General features: G+C 40.2%; 1 protein-coding gene across 2 annotated transcripts; it reads left to right on the top strand.

Moving 5' to 3' along the window:
- Nucleotides 1-4,893: 4,893 nt before the first annotated feature.
- On the top strand, nucleotides 4,894-25,444 carry slc16a5a (solute carrier family 16 member 5a). Of its 2 annotated transcripts, none has more exons than XM_085417054.1 (5): nucleotides 4,894-5,062; nucleotides 11,531-11,999; nucleotides 14,928-15,071; nucleotides 16,161-17,000; nucleotides 20,174-20,394. In XM_085417054.1, exons 2-5 carry the CDS (start codon nucleotides 11,633-11,635, stop codon nucleotides 20,248-20,250), a joined length of 1,428 nt encoding a protein of 475 aa, XP_085273180.1. In that variant the 5' UTR covers nucleotides 4,894-5,062; nucleotides 11,531-11,632; the 3' UTR covers nucleotides 20,251-20,394. The 2 variants fall into 2 exon arrangements, with proteins under 2 accessions (XP_085273180.1, XP_085273178.1); XM_085417052.1 differs by having other exon boundaries at nucleotides 4,916-5,062; nucleotides 20,122-25,444.
- Nucleotides 25,445-26,523: the final 1,079 nt, after the last annotated feature.

Genomic DNA, 26,523 nt, shown 5'->3' with positions numbered 1-26,523 from the left:
CTGTAGCTCAGGTGGCAGAGCAGGTCAGCGACTAATCAGAAGGTCGGTGGTTCAATCCCAGGCTGCATCCTGGCTGCATGGCAAGATACTACTGGTGGTGGTGGTCAGAGGGCCCGGTGGCGCCTGTGTCCGGCAGCCTCGCCTCTGTCAGTGTGCCCCAGGGCAGCTGTGGCTACAATGTAGCTTGCTATCGCCTGTGTGTGAATGGGTGAATGACTGAATGTAGTGTAAAGCGCTTTGGGGTCCTATGGACTAGAAAAGCGCTACAAATGCAGGCCATTTACCCTGAACACTCCATTAGTTATGCTGCAAGTGGCCTAGGCTGCTGGGGGATTCCCATGATGCATTGTGTTAACAGACCTCTCTGCATTGAATCATTCTTAATCTCTGGCTCTCTTCCACAGTGTGTCTTTTGTCCCGTCTTCCTCCCCTCACCCTTAAAATAAAGAGCAGTTTGGAGTCCATGGAGTTCGTTTTTCTTCTCACATGTTTACAATGATTTACTTGTTGCTGTGCAGGTTACCTGTTTGAATAACATGCACAAAGACTGCTTGTGTTTTAAAAGATATAAAGAAAACTTCTAGGCTTTTTTGATGATGTCAGTGATGCATCAAATCAAAACACAGTCATGGAATGTGGAAATTTATTCCCAGTTGTTGCTGTTGTGGCTTTAACAAAGCCTATATTATTAAAACCTTTCATTCATAATAATAATCACTGGTTCAAATTCACAGTGTGTTCATTCCTAAACTTATGGATGTCTCTATCTGAAAAATAAATGGTATTGTTACGACCTGTCTAGGGCCAGGCAATAACATGAGTGAGGCACTCTCTCCCCCCCCCAAGACCTAAGCAGCCACATGAAACAAATCCGTCGTTATAATGTGATTTATTTACAATGTGGAAAAAAGGAACAACAAAACGGGAGTGTCAACACTTCAGGGTGAGCCAAGGCCAAAACAATAAACAAAACAAATCTACACAAATCCTGCACCCCTGACCTTACCAAAACAAAGTCAAAAATAAAGACAGAGGCTGACCTCCTTAACTAAGTCAAAACAGGAGAAAACGGGTGATCAAAAGAAACGGCAGCTCACCCCTACCCACTCCACTTCCACAACTTTTAAGCGCACTGCAGCCAGCGGCTGCCACAGGAACACCGCTTGGTCATGAGGAGAAACGCGAGGACCTCTTCCGCTGTAGCGCTCCAGCCTCCTTTTAATGGGCGGGTCCTCCAGCTGGAACCAGTCACATCGGGGTGGTGTATCCACGCACCAATCGGAGCAGGGCCCTGGCACAGCTGAATTAACATAAAAAGATATAACACCTGCACAAAACAAACACATGAACATGCAAGTTTGTAACAGTATACATTAAAAAAATCCCCTTAAAGTTTGTCAAAGGAATGTTTATTGAATGTTAGATTTGTGTTCTTTGTTTACTATTTCCCACCAAGGCTTCTAGACTTCTGATTGGCCAACATATCGCCACCTGTTGCTTTGGCATGTTCCTAGCAGCATTTTCCTTCATTTCTGCGTTTACGTGTGGACGGAATTATTTTTTTAAAACGAAAAAGGAAAATCTCAGTTTTCAAAAATACCCGTGTACGTGTGGACGTAGCCAAAGTTTCTCGGCCACATACGGATCATTGGTCTAAAGGACACTATATTATCAACCACTAACCCAGATGCAGAGAAGAATTCTGAATGCTACGCTGAACTGATTCATTTTCTCGATGATAAAAGCCTTTCACTGGTAATGAGAGATGCGACTGACGATGGAAGAAAAGCTTTAAAAATACTACGTGACCACTACGATAGTAAAGGCAAGTCCAGAATCATCGCACTGTACACAGAGCTGACGTCTTTACAGAAGAAACCAGATGAGACAGTGACAGATTATATTATCCGAGCTGAAAAAGCAGTGACCTCCCTAAGAAATGCAAAAGAAGTTATCAGTGATGGACGACTTATCGCTATGATTTTAAAGGGGCTTCCTGAAGCTTACAAGCCATTTGCTATTCACACAACTCAAAGCAGTGAAGATTTAACATTCACACAATTTAAAAGCAACCTACGAAGAAACAGAGAAATTTGATAACAAAGGAAAAGCGGAAAAGCACTTCTCGTTTGACTCTCGGCGAAGGCAGTCGCACTTTTCTCCTCTCCTCCTTCCCCTTATCTTCCCTGCTTAGTCTCTTGTGTCCTTGTCTTGTCTCGTGTGTATTACTTTCCCTGGAACACTCTCTCACAGTCTGTTCTCTAAAACCTAAAAGAGAATTGTGGATTTGATCAACTGGTCTCTGAATGCTTTTGACACCCTTTTCTCAACAAGAAGTCTGGGCTCGGGAGAGGCTGAGTTCCCTGGAGGGACTTTCCCTGCCGGATACACGATGGACGGATGGCAGAAATGGAGGGTCGTGTGCCTGGCGGGACTGTCGATCGAGGACGCTGATGATATCTACCTCTTCGGAACCATGATAACAGGGTTCTTGCTGATCGGAGCTGGCTTGGCCCTGGCTTATCGGAGAATTAAGAGAGCGGAACCGGCTGTTCAAACCCCCCCAAGGCTGCCCGCTGGGATTGAAACGATGGGACGAGGCGTGACTTCTCAGAATGGGCTCACTGAGTGCAGCATGGTTAAGAGCTTGGAGAAGCTTACGGCTGCCGTGAATACTCAGAATAACACCTCTGAGCGAAAGTTGGATTACATCGTGGAACAGCTCACTGCAGTCGTGAGTTCTCAGAATTGGCTCTCTGAGCACAAGAATGACAACACCACGGAGCGCAAGTTTGATAACATCATGGAGAAGCTCGCGGTTCTCCAACGGGAGATTGAGAGACCAGTGTCGGAGTGTTAAAGAACAGCTTTGAAATTCTCATGAGCTGCTCGCATAAAAGAAAAATCAACAACATCAGCATCATAATGCGGATATCCCCTCAGCGCCAGCTGTTGGCTCAAGGCTTGAACCAAACAAAAACTCCCTGATAACGACTGTGTGTTGACTGTTCTTCCCACTCTGTGCAAGGCCACCTGGGTTGGCTGGTAGACTGTTTACTTAGCCTGATAGGGCGGAGGACACTGTCTCAGCTGAACTATGGACACGCACACACATACACTTACACTGATAAGCACTCACACATCCCCCCTCCCCTTCCAATGCCTTCGATGCTTATTGGCTCCTGGGAACATGAGGGCCCGCGCTGGAGAGTCGGCGCAGTGGCAGGATGGCTGCTGTGTTGCCTGGGATTACTCCTTATCCCCTACCCAACCCTGTTGCTGGTCACGTGCTCTATAATGTTGTGTGCTTTCTGTGCAGAGGAGTTTTTTGTTTCCTGTTCTCATGCTGTCCTCTATAGCCCAGCATGAGTGGAGGTCTCTTTTGTTCCTCTTGTACTTTCCCATTGTAGTGTACATTTCAGTGTTTTTCTGTAATGCAACCGTTCTCTGACTTGTATCCCCATGTGATGTCTGTGTTGTGTGTGTAAGGTCGGGGGGCGGGTTCATTCCACTGCAGGGCAACCTGCCACTGCATGTGGCGAATAAAATTTGAACTTGAACTTGAACATTGGTCTTGCAACCACTACTCAGGAAAGCATGTATTTAACCCAACTGTTAAATGGCATGGACAGAAAAAGGTACACATGTACTAAACTGTTTGGGGATAACCAAGGGGCCATTGCTTTGAGTAAAAACCCAGTGAACAGACAGAGGTCGAAGCATATTGATGTGAAATATCACTTCATTCGTGAAGCGGTAAACGAAGGGAAAATCCGCATTGAACACTGTCCCTCAGAAGAAATGGCTGCAGACATACTGACAAAACCAGTTACAAGAGCAAGACTCAGAAAGTTTAAAAAATGGTTCTTTGGAAATGCATAAGATGCTATGGGTTAACAGCATGAGAACAAGGGGGTGGTAGATTTGTGTTCTCACGAGTAAATATATTAATTTATCTTATGTTGTGAAAGATGTTTTCTCATTGTCATTTTATTTTGGAAATGATTTTATTTTGGTGATTATAGGTGACATCACTTCCTGTTCCGTATGTTGTGAAGCGCGAACTGCTAAAAATGAATGTATGGTTTTCCCTCCGGTGTTGCTGTCAATAAAAGAAACGGGAAAAGTAAGCAACAAACAAAAGGTGTGCATTATTGAGAGAACATGGCCAAAGAAGAAGAAAACTCTTCGAGCTCAACATTGAAGGATGTTTCAATTATCAGCAATTCGTGCAAGAGCAAAAGGTGTGATACAATTGCATTAACCAGAGTTAGGTGATGTAGTGCAGTTAGAATTTTTAAGGTTTAAAAAGTAAACAGAACGTCATAAGTAAGGTGCAGCACAGCCAGAGTAAGCAATCTCCTGTGCCAAAAGATGATCATTTGCCAAAAAAAAAAGTGATTTCTGGTTTTTAAACTGCTATAAATCACCCTTTGGCCTGTAATATGTGAAATATATGTCTAATATAGCCCTCATACGTGAAATCAGCAAATCCCCTGAGACAGGTAGAAGCCACACCGTTTTTGGCAAACTGACTTCTTTATTTATCCATTTTAAAAATCTCACTGACATTAACCCCCCCCCCCCCCCCCCCCCCCCCTTTAAGTGTGAGGCCACGAGGGTAGCAGAAATATAACAAATATAACAATCGTTCTATGAAGATATTTTAAGTGTCCAAACATGGACTAAATTGATTATAATTTGGGTACAATAACGCGGTCATGTAGATAATTCCAAAACAGGTAACTTCTTTATTGTAGATATAGCCCCTTTGTAAACCCTGTTCACTAAAGTCTATTAACAATATAAATAAAGACACACATTACACATAGAAACACCAGATATCACTTTGGCACAAACACAGAAACATCGGTGTAGCAGCTGGGGCCTGCGCAGCTCGCATCCCACCCTGCTGCTGTCTCCGCCCACGGACTGAGGATCTCCGTGACGAGCACACCCGCGGACTGCTGCTGCTCCTCCGACAGTCACCGTGGAGAGACGGCGCCCGTGGAGCTGCCGTAAAAACCCGGACACGGACGACCAGAATCGGCTCAAAAACAAGGCGAGTAACGGCTTTTATGTTTGTGTAGAAATTCACGGGAGAGGCTGATGTTTAAATCGCTTCCTCCTTGCTGCGAAAGTGCTGGATGTTAGGAATATTCGCCTGTCTGTTACACAGAAGGGAACAAAGCATATTAAAGGAACATTTGAGCCATTTCGATGGGGTCTGAGCTCTAGATATGCTTTAGAAATGCTTTCCTGCCATAAATAAGACGAAAAATGACGAGCTGCCACGTGGGTGAATGTGTGTGTGTGTCGGGGGGAAGAACGCATTTTAATGCAGATGAAATGTGGAGCAAGGGGAAATTCAATTTGAGTCTGATGAGTATATATACAGAGATACGTTAATATTAAATGCACTGAGTGACAGTTAGGAAGCGCTGCCATCCTCTCCGTGGGCTGTCCCACATGAAAGATCAGCTGCTCAAAAAAAGGGAAAAAACTCCAGATTATTCTCCTAATATTTGCTTCCCCTCCTTTCAGACACCTCCAGCTACAGTCATGAGATGTGTAGAGTATCTGCAGGCAGCTGTGCAGTGTGCAAAGAATGAAAATGGGGAAACAGGATGTCAGACCTTTCATTTTCACCCACTCAGAAAGAGAGACATGTACACTTTATAGGGGAAAACACAGGAGGAGATGTAAGGAGCTGAAGCATGTCTCCCTCATAATAAAAACAAACAACAACATATGTGTGTTAAATTGTTCCCTGGGGTCTGATTTTTGTTTTTCTTGACATACATTTTCATCATAAATTAAGTGACAGAAGCTCTGAATTTCCCTGTGGGTGACTTCACTACTCAAACAAAAGCTGCATAGACGCCGGTTTTGCATAGTTGTTCAAAGCATGCCTAACTTTTAGCTCCGCGTCACAGAGCTAAAACCAAAGTACAATAGTACTGAACTCTAAAAGAGCGATGTAGCTTCCTGGGTTAAAAAAAAGGAACCGCTGTGTGCTAACCCTGAAAGTGATATTAACAATAAATCAAATGTCTAACTGTCAGAGTCAGTTATTTAGTTTAAGGTTTTGTTATAGTCGAGAAGTCAGAAAGCTACCACCAAAGTTATTTTTGACTAAGGTAAATCAGTGGCAACTTTATCAGTAATAGTTGTTATTAAACCCGTTTTATCCTCAGACACGAGATTTGACAAGGTGCTGCAAACATTCCTCAGAGATGTTAGTTCATGTTGACTCGATAGCATCACACCGTCGCTGCAGATTTGTCGGCTCTGTGATGCAACTTTCCTGTTTCACCACATCCCAAGGTGCGTTTTCCAATTGAGATCTGGGGACAATGGGGACGTCATGGTACAGTAAAGTCCTTGTAATGTTCAAGAAACCAGTTTGAGATCTCAAACTGAGCCTCACTTTCTTCCCTAGCAAGCGTGACAACAGGGCAAATTCTCCCAGAGAAGTACCACTCACTGGCTATTTTCTCTTTTTGGGATAATTATCTGTAAACGTGCAGATGGTCCTCTTGAAAATCCCAGCACATAAATCACCTTTCTTCGCCATTCTGATGCCCAGTTTGAACTTCAGTGGTTTGTCTTGACCTTATCTACATGCCTATTGCCACATTCCAGATACCTCGGAACTTGGATATTGGAACTTGGGAGTGACGCCACTCCCAAGGTTCAGGAAACTTATAGCATAATACTTATTTTTTTGCACGTAAAAATCAAATTCACAGATAGAGCCTGGTCAGTGCTCTGCATATGGCTTAGTAAGTCAAAAATACACAACAATGGCTGTACAGATTCAGAGTTAACAGTTTTGGCACGGTTTACACTGTTTACGTTCAGTGCCGCCATCTTGGAATGCTAACTATGTGTGCTAACTATATGTTGGTCTGCTGGTCTCTTTACTAGTGGAAAATTCGAGTGAAGGGCATGCTCCACTAAAATTTTCTGACTTATCCAGAAACACACTGTTAATGCATTGCATATCTGTCAACTGATTGGCAGATTAGATATCTACATTAATGGACCATTGTAACATTAATTGAACATTGTAACTTAGCTGTAATGTGAATACAGCTAAGTTTAGCTATTTTGCTACAATTCTTTCTTTCAAAGTGATCATTTACCCAATGGAAAAAACATTTCAGGTGTCACCGAATAAAACAAAATGTTCACTTTTTAAAACATTGTCCACATTAGAGTGACAAAGGAGAATAAACCTTTTACTGGCTTGTGATTGAGTTGTTGTATGAGTGTATAATGTCCTGTTGTTTTACAGTTATGTGAAGGGGTTAGAAGGGTCTCAACAAACCCTTTAGTCTTTACCTTCACAGAAGGTGGCTAAGCAACATTTAATGTTATTCTTAACAGGTGCAAGGTCTGGAATAATGCTTAGGTGGGTGGTCTGGGCATTATAACAAGCTGATCAGGGTTACCAGTAGGGCTCGGTATCGTCACTGATTTCTAGAATCGATTCAATTCCGATTCACAAGGTCCCGAATCGATTTGATCCACGATTCGATTCAAATGATTCGATTTAAATCTGGGAAATTTTGCCTCAGACAGTCAGAAATGTTACAATTCAGATCAGTACATTTGCATATTTTTGTATCTATAAAAAGGAAGCTGACACTCGTAAGACTTTATCAAAGGTGTGAGCATCACAGCACATGCCTTTGTGTCAAAGCAGCTGAAGATAAAACACAGAAAAACATGAAGGTGATTTTCTTTGCCTGGGATTTTATAAAAAATATTCTGCAGTACATCAAAAACGAAAGAAACACATTAATCAACTTATGAACATTACCTCTGAAGTTACAGAGGTTTTATCAGAGACACTGCTAAGCATTTTGCATAATTTTAAAAAGTTTAAATTTGTTCAGTAGCCCATTGAACAGCAGAAATTAGGTTTTCTTTTCGGAAGTAAGTAAAAGGGAAAAAAACAGCGGCCGACAGCGCTGTAAATTACGGTAGACTTGTGCGTAACAAGCAAGCAAATAATGCAGAAAACAGATTTTTAGACGGGAAACTGTTCTTGAAGTGTACTGTGTGTGTGAGAGAGAGAGAGGGAGAGCTGTGCATAAAGTGTGATTTTTATCGTGGTAGAAGCAAAACAGCAAAAGTCAGAGTGAATTCATGACGATGTTTATGTGAAGCGTAGTTTGGATCTTCTTTTGCTGCTGGTTCCTAAGTTAATTTGTAAATTTTTGTAGTAAATTGTAAATATTGTAGAACTTTTCTTCTGTCATTTAATGGTCGGGCATTGTACAGCTACAAGCATTTCACCCCCATGTCATACTGTGTATGGTTGTGTGTGTGTGACAAATAAAATTTGAATTTGAATTTGGTTCAGTCAGTATTGTTTGGAGAGAGATAAAACTAACAGCTTTAGAATCAGCGAAAAAATGACGTAAACACAAAGCGCGGAGCCGCCAAAACATCAGAATCGGCGAGCTGTCGGCTTTCAGCCTCGACCGTGTCCCTGCCGTCGGGTGAGAAAGGCGACATCTCACTGATTCTGATCTGCAGATCTGCGCTTTGTGTTTACGTCTTTGTGCAGTTCCTGCTCTCATTTACTGTTTTAGCTGATTGGTGGTTGTTGAAATTTTGTTAGGTTTCACCTGAGATTCTGGCATTTTGGGCAAAATAAATTTATATTAAAAAATCGATTCAGGATTTAATGAATCAATATCATGTTATCCAAGCCAGAATCGATTTTAATCGATAAATCGATTACCAAAACCCACCCCTAGTTACCAGCTTCAATGGTAAGTGGTTGTAATGTGCAAATTTCTGTTTGCATAGCACACTGGTGGTTAGGCTAGTTATCATGGCTTATTAAAGCGAGTGGAACCAGAGGGTGATGACTTTCGATGCCGTTGATGCAGGGATGTCAAACTCATTTTAGTTAATGATTGACACCCCTGCCTTTAGGTAACAACATCCACTTAAAACTTAAAGTTATAGTTGCAGTACTGTAAAGGTGCAAAATTGTGTCCACGTGAGTTGGGAATACAATCCGTGAAGATATTTCTCTGCTTTGTAGTTGACACAACTGGAAATTGTATCTTTGGGAAATGTTTTGCTAGGGTACTTACAGTAAAATAGGGCTATTCATTCAAAGGTTTGCGTGAGTTCATGTTAGTGTAAACTTAAGTCTCCCTTTCCACGCCACGTTTGTCCCTCAACCTTTTTGACCCTTCTTTTGTCAGTGCGCTCACAGTCTAAACTTATTTTGAAATGCTGATAAGTGAAAGCCTTTAACTGGAAATGTAGACGCTGTAGTCCCGTGGGGGCTTTCATTCTGCACACAGGAGAAATCATGGGATGATTCATGACTGCAGCTAAATCATTCCTAATGATTGTGGCAACACAACAGTCACCCGTCTGTCGGCTGGTATGCGTTGCCAAGTTTAATTTCCTTTATTTCAGGATGTACAAACCTTGATTCCAGCCAGTGAGGTTATTATAACTCGGACATTCCCCTGGTTTTCCGTAACTGATTACCTGTTTTAATAAAGAGTCATTGTCTGATTTCCTTGTGTTTATAACCTTGGCTCTGCTGGCATTTTGTGAGTCCTTTAGGGTCAGAGCAAAGTGAGTAAAATTACAGCAGACAGTTTACCTTTTTACGGAGCCCTGCAGAGGACATGGGAGAAAAAAAAAATTAAGACGGACTTTTGCGAGATCTCGCAAAACAAACTCGGGATCTCGCAAAAGATCTCGCAAAACTTTTTGAATTCCAACAATGGCGGCAGCTACTTAGTTGTAATATTACTCTTTCTGGGTCACAAAATACACTTTTAAGATATTTTGAGGCGTGAATGTAGTTGTGTAAACGTCAGATATCTGCTCGGTTTACAAGACATCACATATTTGCAAAAGTGCTCCGACGTTTTCGGAGATGTATGAAACTTTTGCGAAATCTTGCAAAAGTTTTGCGAGATCCCGAGTTTGTTTTGCGAGATCTCGCAAAACTTTTGCGTCTTAATTTTTTTTTTTCTCCCATGTCCCCTGCGGGGCTCCATACCTTTTTCAACAATTGTTTGAGGTAAATATCGGTTCAATTAAGTTTTAAAAGCACCTATATTGATGAGATTTAATTGGCATTTTGTTTTTATTTTGTGTTGGTATTTTAATTCTGTTTTTAATATTTTCTTTTCTATTCTCATGTATTTTTATTTCTATGTTCCCCACTTTGGTCAGTGTTGCTGCTTTAGAAATAAAGATGACTTGGCTGAACTTTAAAACCTCTGGAACAGTGTTCAGTTAAAATGCGATGAACAAGCTCAAAACCCTTTGTTAAAACTTTACCAAGGCTAAATTTGTTTGTTTGATGTTTGTAAACATGCCCATGTGTCCTGTAATGAAGTTTAACTTTATAAAGGGATCTTAATGAAAGCTGCTTAGCTTGCTAGCATGGTGGTTACCATGATAATAGGGCTATTAATTAAATTCAGTATGTTTAAACCACCAACTGAAAGAAGCACCTTAGCTTGCTAGGATGCTCGTCAGCATGCTAATACAAACATAACAAAGAGGGTTAGCTTGTTAGAACAAACTCAATAAAGATGCTTAGCTTTTTAGCTGAGAGGCTATTAACAAACAAGACACCTTCATTTATTTATTTTGACTACTGTTTCAGGTTTTGACTTGTCATTTAATTAAATAGCTTTGTTATATCTTAAGTATAGTACAGTATAGCATTTTGCTGAATGATATTCAATATTAGACCTGTTTAATGTTTGAATGTTTTCTTTTTTGTTTAGCTTGTTAGCATGCTAACATGTAGTAATATTGCTTGGACTTTATCCTGAGGTGAACATAAATGCTATATTTCTTAATCTCTCCTGTCATTTCACTTTAAACTCTTAAGACTTTGTTTAAAACATGGTTGGAGCCACTATAAAGTGTGGACTACAGCATTTTTATTGTTTTTTTTGTTATTAACCAAAGTGACCAAAATTGAGCTCTAGGGTGGAGTGCTGAAGTTATCAGATAATGTTAGCTAGCTTAGTTAGCAAGGTGTAAAAGGTGCTGTTTGCTAAAATCATTTAAATCATAGCCTAATAGATATTTTGGACACCAATAAATCTGTATCGGCAAATAATTTTTATTTGTTGCCTGATAAATGAAAAATTTAAAAGTAAGAAATATGAGCATCTCCCTGTTAAGGTGTTTAAGAAATCAGCCGAGTCAATTTAGGCTAAACATAAAGGTGTAATCCACAACTTGTTGTGATTGTAAAATTAATTGATTTTTAAATGCATTATCGCATTATTTTAGTAAGATAAAAAAAATACAAGTATCAGATTTATAAAACACCAAATATAGGTATCGAGATTGAAAATTATGTATCAGTTGGGCTCTGGTTTAAATCACATGGAGATCAGCACAGTATGTCTGTCGGTTATTTAGATAGTCCAACTAGTGCCAAAGTTTAACATTACTTCTAATGAAAACCACTCACAATTATACCTGACATGTTGTTTGCTTTTTTTGATTATAGGGTCTATAAAGGTTACAGCAGTTTCAGTGACATGGACAGCAAGTGCAATCACACACCCTCCAGAACTAACACAGGAGCCTTGCCTGAACTGCCAAGCAGAAAATGACTCAGAGAAATGGAATCAGCGGGACGAGTGATCGCATCCTCCACTCGGAGGCCTCCAAGGTCTTCCAGCAGGCCAATGGTATGGACCATGAGAAAATCCAGGAGGCTGATGATTGTGAATTGGAGGAGAGGGGACAGGAAGGAGGGCGCCGAGTATCCGTGGCTGTAACAGGAGCAGTCGAAGCTCCAGATGGCGGCTGGGGCTGGATGGTGCTGGTTGCCACTATACTTGTCCTGGCTTTGACACTGGCATTTCCCTCCTGCGTGGGAATCTTCTACACTGACTTGCAGAATGAGTTCCACGCAACCAACAGCGAAACCTCCTGGGTGCCCTCCATCATGACGTCAGCGCTTCATGCAGGAGGTAAAGCTAGAAGACCAGGAAATAAACCAGACCCAAGTTTTTCCAAGCCTAATTTACTCATTTTGGTGTAATTTAAGAGAATAATAACTAGAATTTACCATACTACTGAAGTTGCCCTTTAATGCCCCCTGGCCTGAGGGTAGTTTTTAGTTTGCAGTTGCTGTTATTGTTCAGGGAAAGTATGAAACCAGATAGCGAGAGAAACTGAGGATGCTTTAACCCGTCTTGCTGTGTGATGTTGATTTAAAGGTTATTCCATGAGAAGCTGCAGTCCTGTCATTTCCCACAGCCTCAAGTGTTTCATTGACAGAAGAAATAATGCAAACCTTAGAGTGGCTATTTTCCTTCTGAAGTCTTCATTCCTGTGCTGATGAAAAGTAAAACTCAAAAGAAGCTCATCCTATCATAAATCAAAACTTTCAGATTTATTAGATTAGTTTAAAATAGCTGATTTAGCAATAAATTGTCACTTTTAATAGCAGTTAAACAAAACTAAACTGACGTACTTAGTCTGGCATGATTATCTAAGGTCTAATGTTTCCTGACTTTCAGAAGATATTACTGTTGACTTATTATTTACCGTGATCCTCTCTGTACTGTGTAGGGTCATGATAGACACTGGTTACCAAGAATAAAATGTACTGTATATAAATTATGAATATAGCCACGGTGACATCACCCACATTTTACATTCTCTTTTCGCACCCCCAGGCCAAACGGGTCAGAGAGGTCCAACAAAAACTCAACAGCGAGGTACTAGAAGTATAAATCTCAGTTATATTCTCCATAGGGATGTTGGTAATAAGCCATAATGTTGTATCCATCCAAAGTAGATTTACTATGAGTATGACATTGTAAAACTATAGAAGTCTGTATATATCATCCTTAATCCTGTATACAGATGGATCGGGTATAAAGCAAATTAACCCACAGCTGTTAGGTGGAGGAATCCATCCACAGGGGCCAAAACTGAGAGACAGAGACTAAAATCAGGGACCAAATTATAGCACTTTTTTTATTTCTGATCTTCATATCTTCATCATCTTCATATCCGCAGATTGTAGATTTATGACAAGAAGGCGTCACACAATTATTCTTATTCTGTTGGCTTCCTTTTAAATCCATCCAAAAACGGAGATTAGTTTGGAGATTTAACCCCTGGAAACACAAGTTGGAAGGATTATGGTCCTTTATCTATGTCCAAGAGTCCTTTCTTCATTAGAAAGATTAGAAATAAGTTTTATGTGATGAGCGGGTGCACATAGTGCAACTTCTTATCTGTCTTATAAGTTTTGAACTGTCAATATTTAAAATGCTAGAATAAAAAGATAGTGGAAATCAGCCCATGGTTTATCTCAGTGTTATCGCAATGGTTGGATAAAGTTCCTCCTCTTTACAATTTCTTCACTCCCAAATAAATTTCAACAACATTTATCAAAAAAAAGTAATAAGCATCATAGTTTTTATTTGAGATGAGGGAAGAGTTCACACATTCAGTATAAAATGCAATTATATGCGAGCGTTTGATCAGAAGCAGCCTGTGGCCTACAACACCTGAACAACTGGTAACTGCCTGTTTAAGTGCACTCCTATGCAACTTAAGTTCCTCTCCTTCAAACTTCTTCCTTCCATTTTCTGAAAATACAGCACACTATTAGCAAAAACCCTTCATAAGGGCCATTTAAAGTCCTCACACGTTTACTGTTTACTCGAACAACATTACATCACGATGACTGTTAAGTATGAACAGGCGACATGCATTGAACAAAACGCAGACACAGAACGTAACATCCCTTTCACGGGGGGATAGTAAAATGAACATAATATATAAGCTAGTCAAAATAATCGGGATTTATAATGAATCTTTAAAAAACCCATACAGATAGTGATAATTGTTGTATGTGGCAATATTAGATTGACCGATAACAACGAGATCAACAATACAGGAGCTTTTGATGAAGAGGAAATTAGCTTTTATGTTATTTATGAAATGTAAAAGCAGAACTAGAGCATAAAAATGCCATTTGATACACATCAGAAAAATATGGGCTTGGGAAAGCTTTAACACAGCAGCACTTCAAGTTTATTTTTTAAGGTTTACGATGAGGATGTTATGCAGTAATGTCAGACTCATCCTTTAATGCTGCTCTGAACAAACCAGAGGTAAATGTATGTTTTGGTCTAAGATGTACACAATAATAGTTGTTTTGTTTTTTCGCATCCATTTCTATTCAAACAGTCAAGATGTGACTTGTGCAGACTTTTAGCTTTTTTTAGAGGCTCAGAGCTAATTGGACAGGCTTAGGTTTATCTCCAGTAAATTGCATGAGGGAGCCTTGTCCCAGGCCTGATTTGTGAGCTTAAGAAGTGATTCATGAGTTATTAAAACTGTAACTTTAGAATAAACACAGTCTAAAAGATTCTGATAAAGAATAGCGTGATTAAATGTTTTTTTTAATGGCGCAAAAACTGAAGTTTTAAACATGTTAGTTCAGTGATTTTCCCCCATTAATATCTAGCAGATCTGCTGTTTAACAACAGAGATAGGCCGTGTTAAATTTGACACCCCTGACCTTTAAACAGTGTACACTGCTGTATTTGCTCAAGCTTTCAAGTATACACAGTGAGATTTTTTTCATGGCAGGCAGGTGAGTCAGGATGATGTGTTAGAGATTGAGAAATCTACACACAAAAGGTAGTGTAAGATGAAATCTAATCTCACTGGCAGGCAGGTGAGTAAGAAACAGATGTGTCATCTTGTGCACAGTGTAAATGAATGAGCAGACATATTTTCAGTCATATGTTCGGTTCTTTTGAAGGTCATCCAGTCGGTGCAGATTACAAGTTATGTGAAATGTGCTGGAGGATTAAGGCCTTTGCCCACTCGGGTTCTGGTATTAAACTAAGAGCATTAAATTTGATCCACAGGTCCCTTTTGTAGCATGTTGGTGGAGAAACTTGGCTGCCGAGCGACAATCATGTTGGGAGGGGTCCTGAGCGGGCTTGGAATGGCTGCCAGCTCATTTACCCAGTCAATCACTGAGCTTTACATCACCGCCGGGGTCATTACAGGTCAGCAAGCACTCAGTAGATTTATTATCCCAGCACACATTTCATTGCCATGGGTACACACAGCTACCTGCCGAGCATCAAAGGGCAGGCACAGGGAGAGTTCAGCTGTGCCGAATATTTGTTTGGTTGTTGTAGACCAAAGCAGACAGATTTTGGACAACTGTAAATGCATCATTACATCTTTTATATCACTTAAATTTGACATACAGACATTCAAAAGAAGTTAAAACTCTAATTTCACTTCATAACAGCCTTGGTCTAATTTCCATAGTTGTGGCTGTTCATTTTTGTGGTAAACTCATAAAGATACAGATACAAAAATTTTACTGCTTTATCTTATTTTTTTAAAATGTTATCATTGGTACTCCCTGCATAAAAGGAGAAGCCTTACCCAAGGTACCTCTGGACTACTTCCATGTCTTTCCTCTTGGACTTATGCATCTGCAAGTGTTTCAAAATATAAACCTTTCATCATGATTTAATTTTCTGGGAGTGGACGAATTCGCAGTAAGTCAGATCTGTATAGTAGCACAGATGTTGAGTGACTTGTCTGGGGCCAGAATATGATATAAGAGGTTGGTGGACCATCTCTGAAAGTATTTGTCTTAAACTAAATAAATGGTCTAAGATAAAACATGCTTTCCATAGTGGAATATGGTTTCATAGAACCGAGGTTGCTCATGTAACCATGTTTCCTGGTCATGTTTCTGTCCTAATGAACTACACTTCAAGCTTTGTCATAGCTGGAGTATAAGTTCTCATCACGTGCCCTAATCCTAAAAATGAAAGCTAAATGTTTTAGTTTGAGGTTTGCAGTTAAATCACCGCACATGGTCTCACAATGGTCAGTACATGACTTCTACCAGCTGTTGTCCAGAGGTGCACAAGGAGGTTACCTTGAAGGGAGGTCTGACAAATTTAGAATAATAAATAATAAAAATAATAGAATAAAAATAAAAGCATTAGCAAAAAACATTTAGTGTTACTCAGGATAGATTAAACATAATAGAACTTTTCTACATTTATACTTTATAATCCATTAGCACTATCGCTGATAATAAAAATGTCACTCATCTTTCATTGTTTCAGGTCTTGGTTTCTGCTTCAGCTTCCAACCAGCTGTGACAATCCTGGGACACTACTTTGTGCGTCGCCGTGTATTTGCCAACGCCATGTCCTCCACGGGCACCGCCTTGGGACTGTGCGCTCTGCCTGTCCTGGGAAACTACCTCCATACAGAGTACGGTTGGAGAGGAAGTTTTCTCATTCTGGGGGCCGTCCTGCTGAACTGCTGTGTGTGTGGAGCTGTGATGAGGCCCCTCCAGCCCAAAAGGCATCGTGGCCAGCCGCTGATGAACCACGGACCTCCTCCGCCAGATGAGAATAGTGAGAGCAAGAAAAAAGGGAGGGTGAGGACGATTTGGAGCTCCATGTTAGCTTTCCTGAGCAAACACATGGCCTTCAATCAGTTCTGCAATAACTTGCGCTACCGCGTGTACTCCATCGGCATCACGTGGACGATGCTCGGGTTTGTGGTACCTCTGGTGTATCTGGTTCCCTACGCCACAGCAAATGACATGGAGCCGAGTCAGGCTGCGTACCTGCTGTCCATCCTGGGGATCGTCAACATCGTGGTGCGGCCACCGTTTGGCATCGTCTTTAACATGCCATGGTTCAAAGGGCGACACGTTTACGTGTTTTCTGCAGCTTTGCTTGTCAATGGGCTCAGTAACAGCATCTGCTGCATCGGGCCCAGCTTCCATGTACTGCTGGCTTACGTGGTGATCTACGGGCTTTCCATGAGCGTGGTGGGCTCCCTGATGTTTACTGTCCTCATGGATGTAGTGGAGATGAGCTGCTTTCCCTCAGCCCTTGGCCTCCTTGCTGTCATGGAGAGTGTCACGCTGCTCATTGGGCCTCCACTGGCAGGTAAAGGAAATATAGATATTATCATGAGTGAGAGATGTGAAGAGAATGTAGGTCACACTTTTTTATCCCATGAAACCATAACCATAAAGCCAGTAAAAACCCTGGAGGTATAAATATGCAAAATAATTTTTGCCTGTAGTCTCTCTTCATGTTTTCTGCATCACTGGCTTAGATTTTGCATGATGTATGGGACTGGGGGAACAGCTAAAGAGCTGCTTAAAGGATTGGCTTAAATTTTTTCAGGGACTTCAAGGCAACCTCATGAACTCTGGAACAGGTTTGCTCAGGTTTATACTGGCCCTAAGGAGATTCCATCTAAGAGCACCATAGTATAAGGGATGGGGAGAAAATCCAAAGCCCTGTTAATACAATTAAACCTTCAGACTGAAGCTAATTTATGGTCTCAGGTAGACAGAAAGTATTTCCTCTTTGTGTTACTGTGAACTTTGTGTAGTATATATTCCAGACAAACAAAAGGAAGGACTCTGACACCTTTTTGTTTGGCTGCTGGAGCCTCATAACAACTTGAGACCTTTACCAGTAAGAGTCTGAGTGATGGAGCAATGCCAAAAATGCATGACTGTTTACAAGTTGCCAAAAAAGGGGAAAATACTTTCTATAGAAGTTTATCTTCAGTGACTTAAAAGTCCTTTCATACCCACTTTGGCCTTTCTCAGGACTTCACGTCACTTAAAGTTATTGCTTAGTTTAAAATGGATTTCGAGAAAAAAAAAAAAAGACCAACAGGCTACAAAATCAAACATATCTTTCTAAAACTGACCAATCAACAGTGGGCCGCTCAACAGTGGCCTAAATGTGACCTTCCTTTTGAAATTAAAAATGAAACTGTTATGGTTAGATGCAACACATGACGAAATCTGAATCTGGTCTGTCTGGAAAATGTGACATAAAAATCAGTTGGTCTTAACCTCCTAAGACCCGAACTCTTCCACGGCATGCATTTTTAATTTCTCTTTGATATTTTGGCATATTGGGGTCTGATGAATGTAAAAACAAAGAATTACCAGATTTTTTTTTTTTTTTTACCTTATTTTTGTGTTTATGAAAAAAAAGAGCCACATATGGCTAAAATTTAAAATTTTGATAGAACAGTAGCAGTATAATGTCCTCGTAAGTGGATATCAGGCCCTTGTACAGCAAAATAGAGTATTTTGGTCTAAATAACCCAAAATGTGATGTCCACATATGTGGACGCCAGGTCCTAGGAGGTTAAGCAGGCTCAGTTATTCCCAGGTAACCAGTATCATAGTTCAGACAGGGCAGGTGTAACAACAAAAGGTGCGTTTGATGAAGTAAATGTGTTGCTCAATACAGGCATGGAAACAATCCAAATGTGAAATGACAATGAAGCTGGGTAACGGCAGAAGCATAAAGAGAAACTCTAACAAAGGTAAACATAAGATTAGATAAGCACACTCAGATTAGAAAAGGTGGAGAAACCAGACACAAGAACCAGAAACGCCACAGAAACATCATCAAACCCCGATCTGAGGGGTGAAGCAAATTCAACATAGCCAGGCTTTCCTGGCAGAAGCTGATTTGACAAAAAATAAAACTCCCGTAAGAATGAGCGATTATCATGCCGACTGCTTCACTCTATATTCACATAAAAGTTTGTAATTCAGGCATCATTTAGCTGTTTTCTTTCACTAAACGGACAGATTCAGCGCCGCCTACTTCAGTCAGAGAAATGATCAGATAATGAAGATCTGTAAAAAATATAAAATATATGATGGGTAGCACAGGTGCTCCACTCACACAGGTGCGTGATGCTGCGGAAAAGCATTAGTGATTCGTAGTTTGCCGATGATTTTAAACCACAACTCCAGACCAGGTTAACAGTTCAGCTTAAGATCAAGCCAGGCTAAAAGAGCACTGTACTGAAAACTCGTCTCTCTAATTAGTTAATCTCGTGGCAGAAATACTTTCAAAATAAAAGTGGAGGCCAAAAGAACGCAAACTCAAACATATGACAAAAACATGATAGTTTGAGTCTTTGGTGAATTTTCATCCATTTTTTGCACCAGGTTGTTTCTTTATGGTTATTTTTTTCATCTATCCTCATGTTTCTTATCAAGTTACAGTGCACTGACCTCTATTGATCAGTGGCAGAGCTTTGTTGCTGTAGATAAGTCAGTTTAAAAGCCAGCAAGTCAATATTAATCCAGCTCCATCTAAATTCCTGCTCCATACTCATCTTTTCCTTTTATCTGGTTCAACCTATAAAAAAACAAAAAAGTAAAGCCTTCATGTGTGATTGCATACGCTTCAGTGCACATGTTTTCACATGTGTGTTATGTGAACGGCTGAAATGAAGGAGGAGGCGGCACTGCAGGGTGTTGAGGCCGTTTAGCACAGAGAGAAAAACAGTTTGTTCTTCTCAGTGGAGAAGCGAGCTCGAGCTGCAGCAGAGTGAGAAAAGGGCAGAGGGTTCCTCTCCCTCTCAGGGCTGCTTCCGTCTCAGATGACAGTTATGCTTAGACTGTTTATCTGGCTGCTTCTCCAGCTGAACAGTGACATAACCACAGAGACAAGTCACGGCAGGATTATGTTGCTTGTACATCTGACCTGATGTGCTGCTGATTATAACGGGGAAAAGGATTTTCCGAGGTCACGGTTATGGAAGATAAACACAGTTTGAAAAGATGTCTTTTTTTTCTTCTTTTTTTTTGGTGGAGTCAGAATATATTATGCTGATTTGAATAGAGAACTTGCCTGTGAACAAATATCACACTGACCTCTAATAATAATAATAATAATAATAATAATAATAATGATAATAATAATAATAATGGATTGCATTTATATAGCGCTTTTCGGGGCCCTCAAAGCGCTTTACAATTCCACTATTCATTCACTCTCACATTCACACACTGGTGGAGTCAAGCTACAGTTGTAGCCACAGTTGCCCTGGGGATGACAAATGTAAGCTCTGGGTCAGTGATTTTCCACAGGTTTGCGCTTATGAGGACTGCACTATGAAGCAAGATTAGTACAACAGATTTAGCCAAGAAAAACCGCCAAGGATTTCTGGACGTCTCTGACGAGAAGCTATCATGAGTCAAAATGCTGACACTGTTGATGTTTTCTTTATTTCCAGGAATCCTGGTTGACAGAACGGGCCACTATTTCCATGTTTTTTTTGCCTGCAGTGCCGTTGTTGCCTCATCCGCCGTGTTCCTTATGGTGTCGTTTTGCTGGCTGGATAAAAAGGAGAGGAAGGCGCTGAATCAGGTGAAGCCACCCACGGCTCCCGACCCGGCGGCACCCACGATTGACATCGTTCCTGGTTGCCAATACAGCAGCGTGTCCACAGAGGGAGATAAAGACAAGGCCTCAGCTAACGGGGCGGAGTATATCACCAGCGTCTGAACCTGCTTACACTGTGTGTCACCTTTTAGCACACGTCACACCTTCGGTCAGACTGTTCTGCAAATGATTCCTAATATTTGCGGCCGCTTGCCTGGTGCGTCAGATGTGTCGAGGTTTATTTTTCTGAAAGATGCCACACATCCTAACATCTGGAGCACCATAAAAGTCAGAACAAATAGTACGAAGAGTAGGGATGGGTATCGTTTAGGTTTTATCCGATACCGGTGCCAAACCGGTACTTTTGAAACGGTGCCGGTGCTTAAACGGTGCTCAAACCGGTGCTTAAAGAATGGAGAACACAAAATTGGTCCAAAAACCTCTCATGTTTAGCTGTTTTTTTTGTAAAAAGATAACAATGTTAGCCTTTTCTGCAGCTATAGGGCATATATGGTATCACTCTTGGCTGGAAGCAGTGCTTAAACAATGGAAAAAAACACAAACTTTGTCCAAAAAAATGTTTAACTGTTTTCCACTTTTTCTTTGGTCATTTTAGCCTTTTTGGCCAGGGTGAAGGGAGTATCTGCCATCAAACAAGAAGACAGCCGCATGTAGCTATGATGATGTTTGCTAGTTCACCTTACATGCATTAATGTAATAACGTGGTTAGCCTACTCAACGTAAATTACACACGAACAACGTTAAGCTACTCACGCAGAGAAGAAGTGTATCACAGCTCAGAAAAAAAAGCACCGAAATGTGCGCTGCTTTTCGGTCTGGTTACTACCGTTTATGTCAGAACCTACCGGTACCCATCCCTAACGAAGAGTTTGCACTGTTTGACCAAGGTTGCATCAAGAGATGTGCACTTAAAAACCACGACGTGATTGTACTGTTTATTGTCAAATGCTGCTGATTTTATCTACACAATCTATCACACATGAGGTATATCACTCTAATAAGCCAAGATACGTACATAATCCCTCATTAGAGAAATCAAATCTTTAGTAGTTGTTTGCTGGAACAGTTTTTTTTTTTTTTCAATGGTGTGTTAGTGTACGATGAGCTTAGAGACACAGAGAGTAGATACTCTTGAGCTTTGAAACAGAAAGGAAGGGGACGGTGCAGTAATATCAGTGGGAAACATTGTGGTGCAGCAACCTAGTGAGGCCTTATCAAGAGGGACATGTTATGTTTTTTTCTATTTCCTGTCATGTTACAGTGGTGAATAGTTGTTAAATACAGCCGAAACCAATGACCAAAAGATTTGAGTTTCATCCAGATCTTTCGAACAGTGTTTCCCACACCTAGACTTCACTTGGGTGTGCAACACAGGTATATGTTGCAATTATTTTTTTTATTTTTACAGCCATCTAACATCACTATCAAGCCCCTCACTCTTATTTTGACATTTCAATCGCTGTTAAACAGCTAGCTCTAGTCCTTTCTCTACAGGCAAGCTGGTCAAAGCATTATTCTGACAGGAGGTTGGTACTAGTTCTGCTCTGGAGCTCTTTCACAGCCCCGAGGGGCAGCTCTAGTCGACAGTTGGTCACTAGAGGACATTCGCTCTGTTTGCCTAGGTAACTCTCTAATGTAGAGTTTATGGGCCCTGCTTTGCCACAGGTGCATAAAATCAAGCACCCAGTCATGCAGTCTGCTTTCACAAACATTTGTGAAAGAATGAGCTCAGTGCACTCCAGAGTTGTCCTGTAACAAGATTCCTTCCTAACTATTCCACAGTCAAGTTTAGGTGATATAATTGCAAAGTGGAAAACTTTAGGAACCACAGCAGCTCAGCCATGTGACCACGTACAGTTACAGAATGGGGTTGCTGGTTGCTGAGGCATATACTGCGAGCTCCAAACCTCCCTGGCATTAACATCAGCACAACAGCTGTGCACCAGGAGCTTCACGGCATCTAGCAGCTCCTGTAGGTATAATGTGTAGGTGGCTCAGCACTTCTGTCCACCTACTGCGTCTATCACCTCTCGTATCAGTCTATTCTGCATTCTCACTCTTGTCTCAGCAGTTGCTTTAATCATTGACCGCAAAGTTAAACTTCACAAGAAGTCGCTCGACGTCACTCAATTTCTCAGTCTCTGCTTTCTGTGTGGGCGCCTCTTTGTAGACCATTCCTCCGTGGGATGAGGAACTTTCTTGAGAGCCAGGTGATGGCTCGGTATTTAATGTCTCAAAGTAGGGCTGGGCAATATGGCCTAAAATTCATATCGCGATATAATTTGAAGCATGTGCGGTAACTATGTATATCACGATATATTCTTTTCTTCTGTATAACGTATTTTCCACACTATAAGGCACACTTAAAATCGAGAGTGTGCCTTATGTATGAATTCTGGTTGTGCTTACTGACCTCGAACCGATTTTGGCTGCAGAAATCTGTTAAAAATGTTTTAGTACAACTTTGGTAAGCCACACTGCTTGATGGATTGTCAGAGCATTACGGCTGCCGTAGTGAGGAGCTTCGCGGAGTAATCTGGGTCCAAAACTCAGCTGCATCCTACATCTATCGTTGGCCAAATTTATATTGTTTCTATCGTATATCGTTTCTATCGCCCACCTCTATCTCAAAGTGTGATTGATATTATTTATTTATCAGTTTAGGACGGCGTCCTTTCACCTCTTTCTCAACAAAACCAAGAATAGATTTTTATTCTGTGGGAAACACCATTTCTACTTTAAGTATGATGTTAGAGGGGATAGCCTGAAAGTAGTCTCAAGAACTGAGTTGCGGTTTTGAGCATAGAAGCCCCACCCACTTCAGTTTCCAGCCAATCAGTAGAAAGTTGGCTTACCAGGAGAGGAATTAAAACACCTGGTTTGAGACAGAGGATGAGCTGAGGGGCAGCAGAAAAGCCCACTAAGATAAATGAGGATTATTTTGAATTGTGAATCATGCAAAGCTACTCTGGGAGAGTAAAAGAATAAAAATAAGGAGCCAGAAATGAGCAGAATAGGTCCCCTTTAATGGATCAGGGTTGTTTTTATTTTGTACTTATGACATTATAAAGACATCTTAAAAGACCAAAACCAACAATTTGTTATAGCCTGAGGATTAAGCCAGCAGACTGCACTATACACATTGATGTTAACAATCATAGAAAAGCTTTTCACATTTGGACTTCATGTTTTTTCGTAAAGTACCCACAGATTACTGAACACCGTGTACTTTAATGGCAATGTGAACAGCACAGTCAGACCTGTCGCTCACACATTTTTATCACTGATACCTAATCCAGAGTAAACAGGGGCGTGAAGCGCTTTAATGCCCTTCCGTGTCAGTGAAACTAAGCGAAAGCTGCACAGCAGAGTGTCGTGACACTTTTATGGTTTAAGGCAGATAATTTCAGGGGTGTGAATACTTTTAAACATGACTGGTGCTAAATAAAAAAAGGCTGTAGCTCTGAATGTGAGTTTGTGGTGACCTGTAGAAGGTGTACTTTGATAAGTGATTAAGAAAATAAATGAATGGATGAAAATTTAAACAACACCTCAGTTTAATGCGTTATTGGTTTGCGCACGCAACTGTTTTATCAGTTGCCACTTTAGCTATATTTCAGCTGTATTGAAAAACTCCATCTATTCTCCTTCACTTATTCACTGGAAACTATCACAGGAAAGGCAGGAAGTCAGGATATTTCCACAGCATGTGAAGTTTAAGAATTTTTGAAATTTATGTGCAGTTATTCAGTTTACATGATGTGCAGTGCCTGACATGGTGTTCATGTGTCCTGCTGTAACTCCAGCCTTTCATTCATCTAAATCATTTTAAGGTTAGACCTTTGTTGGTGTTGGCTGTGCGCCAAAATAACTCTTGAGAAGCCGCACCTGTTGGTCAGTGCTCACATGATTTATGTCTGTACAGCACAAAAACACTGATAAACACACAGTTCCCAATATTAAAGCCTCTGCCTTATTAAATTTAAGTTCAATGCATCCCGTACTCAGTCTCGTGTTTGATAACAACTGATTACTTACTGCAGCATCACATGCCGGCATTGCCAACCTGGAGAACAGCCATACCGATTATGTTCAGCTTGTTTAAAAGCTAATTACCAGGAGCGGTCTGAGCGAAACTCAAAATTTATATCTTTTAAAATAAACCACAACTATACTTTACAAGTCCGGTTTTGTTCGTAGAAAGCGCCGAATCACTGCTGTCGTTTTTTTTTTCTTTTCTTTTTAATGAAATGTTTGTTTGTTTTTTAGCGGGAGTAAGTACCGTATTTGTTTGGGTCTATTTTCAGCTGCGGATGAATACATACTCGTGGCAATGAATGAACTGTGAAACAGTGGAGCTATATCAGACTTGTAGCATGAATTTATTGTTGCTTTTATTCTTGTTAGTGGTTGGTTCGTTTCAGGAATGATAAAGATGAAAAGGAAAGCAGACTGATAGCCCTGTGAGGTCTAAGTCATCATCGATGGTGAGAAATGACCCAGATTCTGCATTTCAGGAATAAACAGGAGCTTTGTGTTTAGAGGTGCTTAGACCTCAGAGGGAATTTTAACAAGGTGTAGTAAACGATATATTACTTTATTATTTTTGGCTTCTTTAAAGAAGAATCATACATTTTCTTCCCACCTTGCTGAGCTGTTTGGTTCACTCAACATGGACCTAGAAAATTGTTGCCTGCACTTCAGAGTCATATATATAGCAATTTAACATGTACTGTAATAGCAGTGAATTAATGATGTTTTTCTTTTCTTGTGCTTGCTTTTCATTCCTCAATGCAACAGTGCCTTTTTACATAGCTGCCGTGTTTCGTAAAAATTACCCACACTGATAATTTCACGTGCTTTCAGAAACAAAGAAGCAGATGGTTTCGCTTTTCATGTCAGACATTTGAAACATTTCTTCGAAGGAATATTTCAAAGGCGCTGATCACAGCTCACACTACAAGTACAAGCTATTATAACAGAGTATTGAATACACTTTTCAGGTATAAACTGTATTGCAGTAAACAAAGATGTAAGCACCAACAGAGGATTTTAGTAATTTTTAGATGCTTGTCTTGCTTTAATTCAAATAACTTTATTATAAATTCTTTATTTATATATTATGATTCTGGAAAATAAATGTTTGAATATCAGAGATGTCTCTTGGGATTTTTTTTAAATTTTTTAATTTTATGTATTTTTACGTGCCTCGGTTATTATTGGAGAATAAAACACAGCCTCTCAGACTGAGAACTAATGTTCTTCTTATTTTTTATTAGTACACATAATATTGGTGCGTATTTATTTGAAGTATACTGAAAAAGGTTTGAGAGGGATTTAAGCTCCTGAAGCCCAGCAGTTGTTGGTAAGTGCCCAATAAATTAGTGGAAACAGTCAAAGTTTGATCTTACTAGGAAAAAAGACCATTTGATTTTATACCTAATAAAATTATAAAAATGGATAAGAGACACTTGGGAGAAACTCTGTTTCTCTGCTGACATTTTTACTTTGGCCCAATCAGTGACACTGTGTGTTTACACACTATAATACCCTTAATATAGTCCTTAGGGCTCCACAGCATATGATACCTGCTGAACTTGGTCCTCTCTCTATGTGCAAGAATCATTGAATGTCATGCTGAGGAGAAAGTAAAACTATATTATATGTGTTCTCTTCAAACTTGTTTTCATAAGTGCTTGTTTAAAAACTAGAACAAAAATAACAAAAAATATCAACATGGATGTAATACAAGGCTTTATTATCAAATATAAGCCTGTATACTGTTTATTTTTTCTTATAGTATGAAAGGGTTGACACTGATTTTATATTTTCTTATAAGAATTAATAAATTCCACAAAAAAAAAATTTTCATGGTCAAAAAGTTTGGTGTCAACATTTTATGATCAACTGTTCAAAAATGGTTGATCGGTCTCTGCTGATGCTGGTAAAATTGCACTAGTGTCTGTCTGTCTGTCTAAATTAATATAAAAAACTGGGATCTGACTTGTGCTGTAAAGGCCAGGCAATATGATAAGAAAATGACATCCAAGTGTCCCCTGTTATGCTACAAGAATCATGTGTAATGTTATTATTATGCTTTTATGTATTATACTATTTTTAGAAAATGCAAAAATGGGAATTTTCACCAGTAAGCTGTCATATGAAATATATAAAACCTAACTTTCATGTAAAAACATTTTTTTTAAGAGTTTTTGCCAAAATTAGTGTCACA

Source organism: Rhamphochromis longiceps, linkage group LG8, assembly GCF_057381845.1.
Source record: "Rhamphochromis longiceps isolate RC_006_pf linkage group LG8, R_longiceps_female_GT1.1, whole genome shotgun sequence".
Classification (NCBI taxonomy): Eukaryota; Metazoa; Chordata; class Actinopteri; order Cichliformes; family Cichlidae; genus Rhamphochromis; species Rhamphochromis longiceps.
This window is presented reverse-complemented; position numbering and strand designations above follow the sequence as displayed.

Coding starts and splice junctions, on each gene's coding strand:
- slc16a5a (XM_085417052.1), top strand. CDS start 11,633: ATGACTCAGAGAAATGGAATCAGCGGGACGAGTGATCGCATCCTCCAC. Junction 12,000..14,927: donor GTCAGCGCTTCATGCAGGAG/GTAAAGCTAGAA, acceptor TTTGATCCACAG/GTCCCTTTTGTAGCATGTTG. Junction 15,072..16,160: donor CACCGCCGGGGTCATTACAG/GTCAGCAAGCAC, acceptor TCATTGTTTCAG/GTCTTGGTTTCTGCTTCAGC.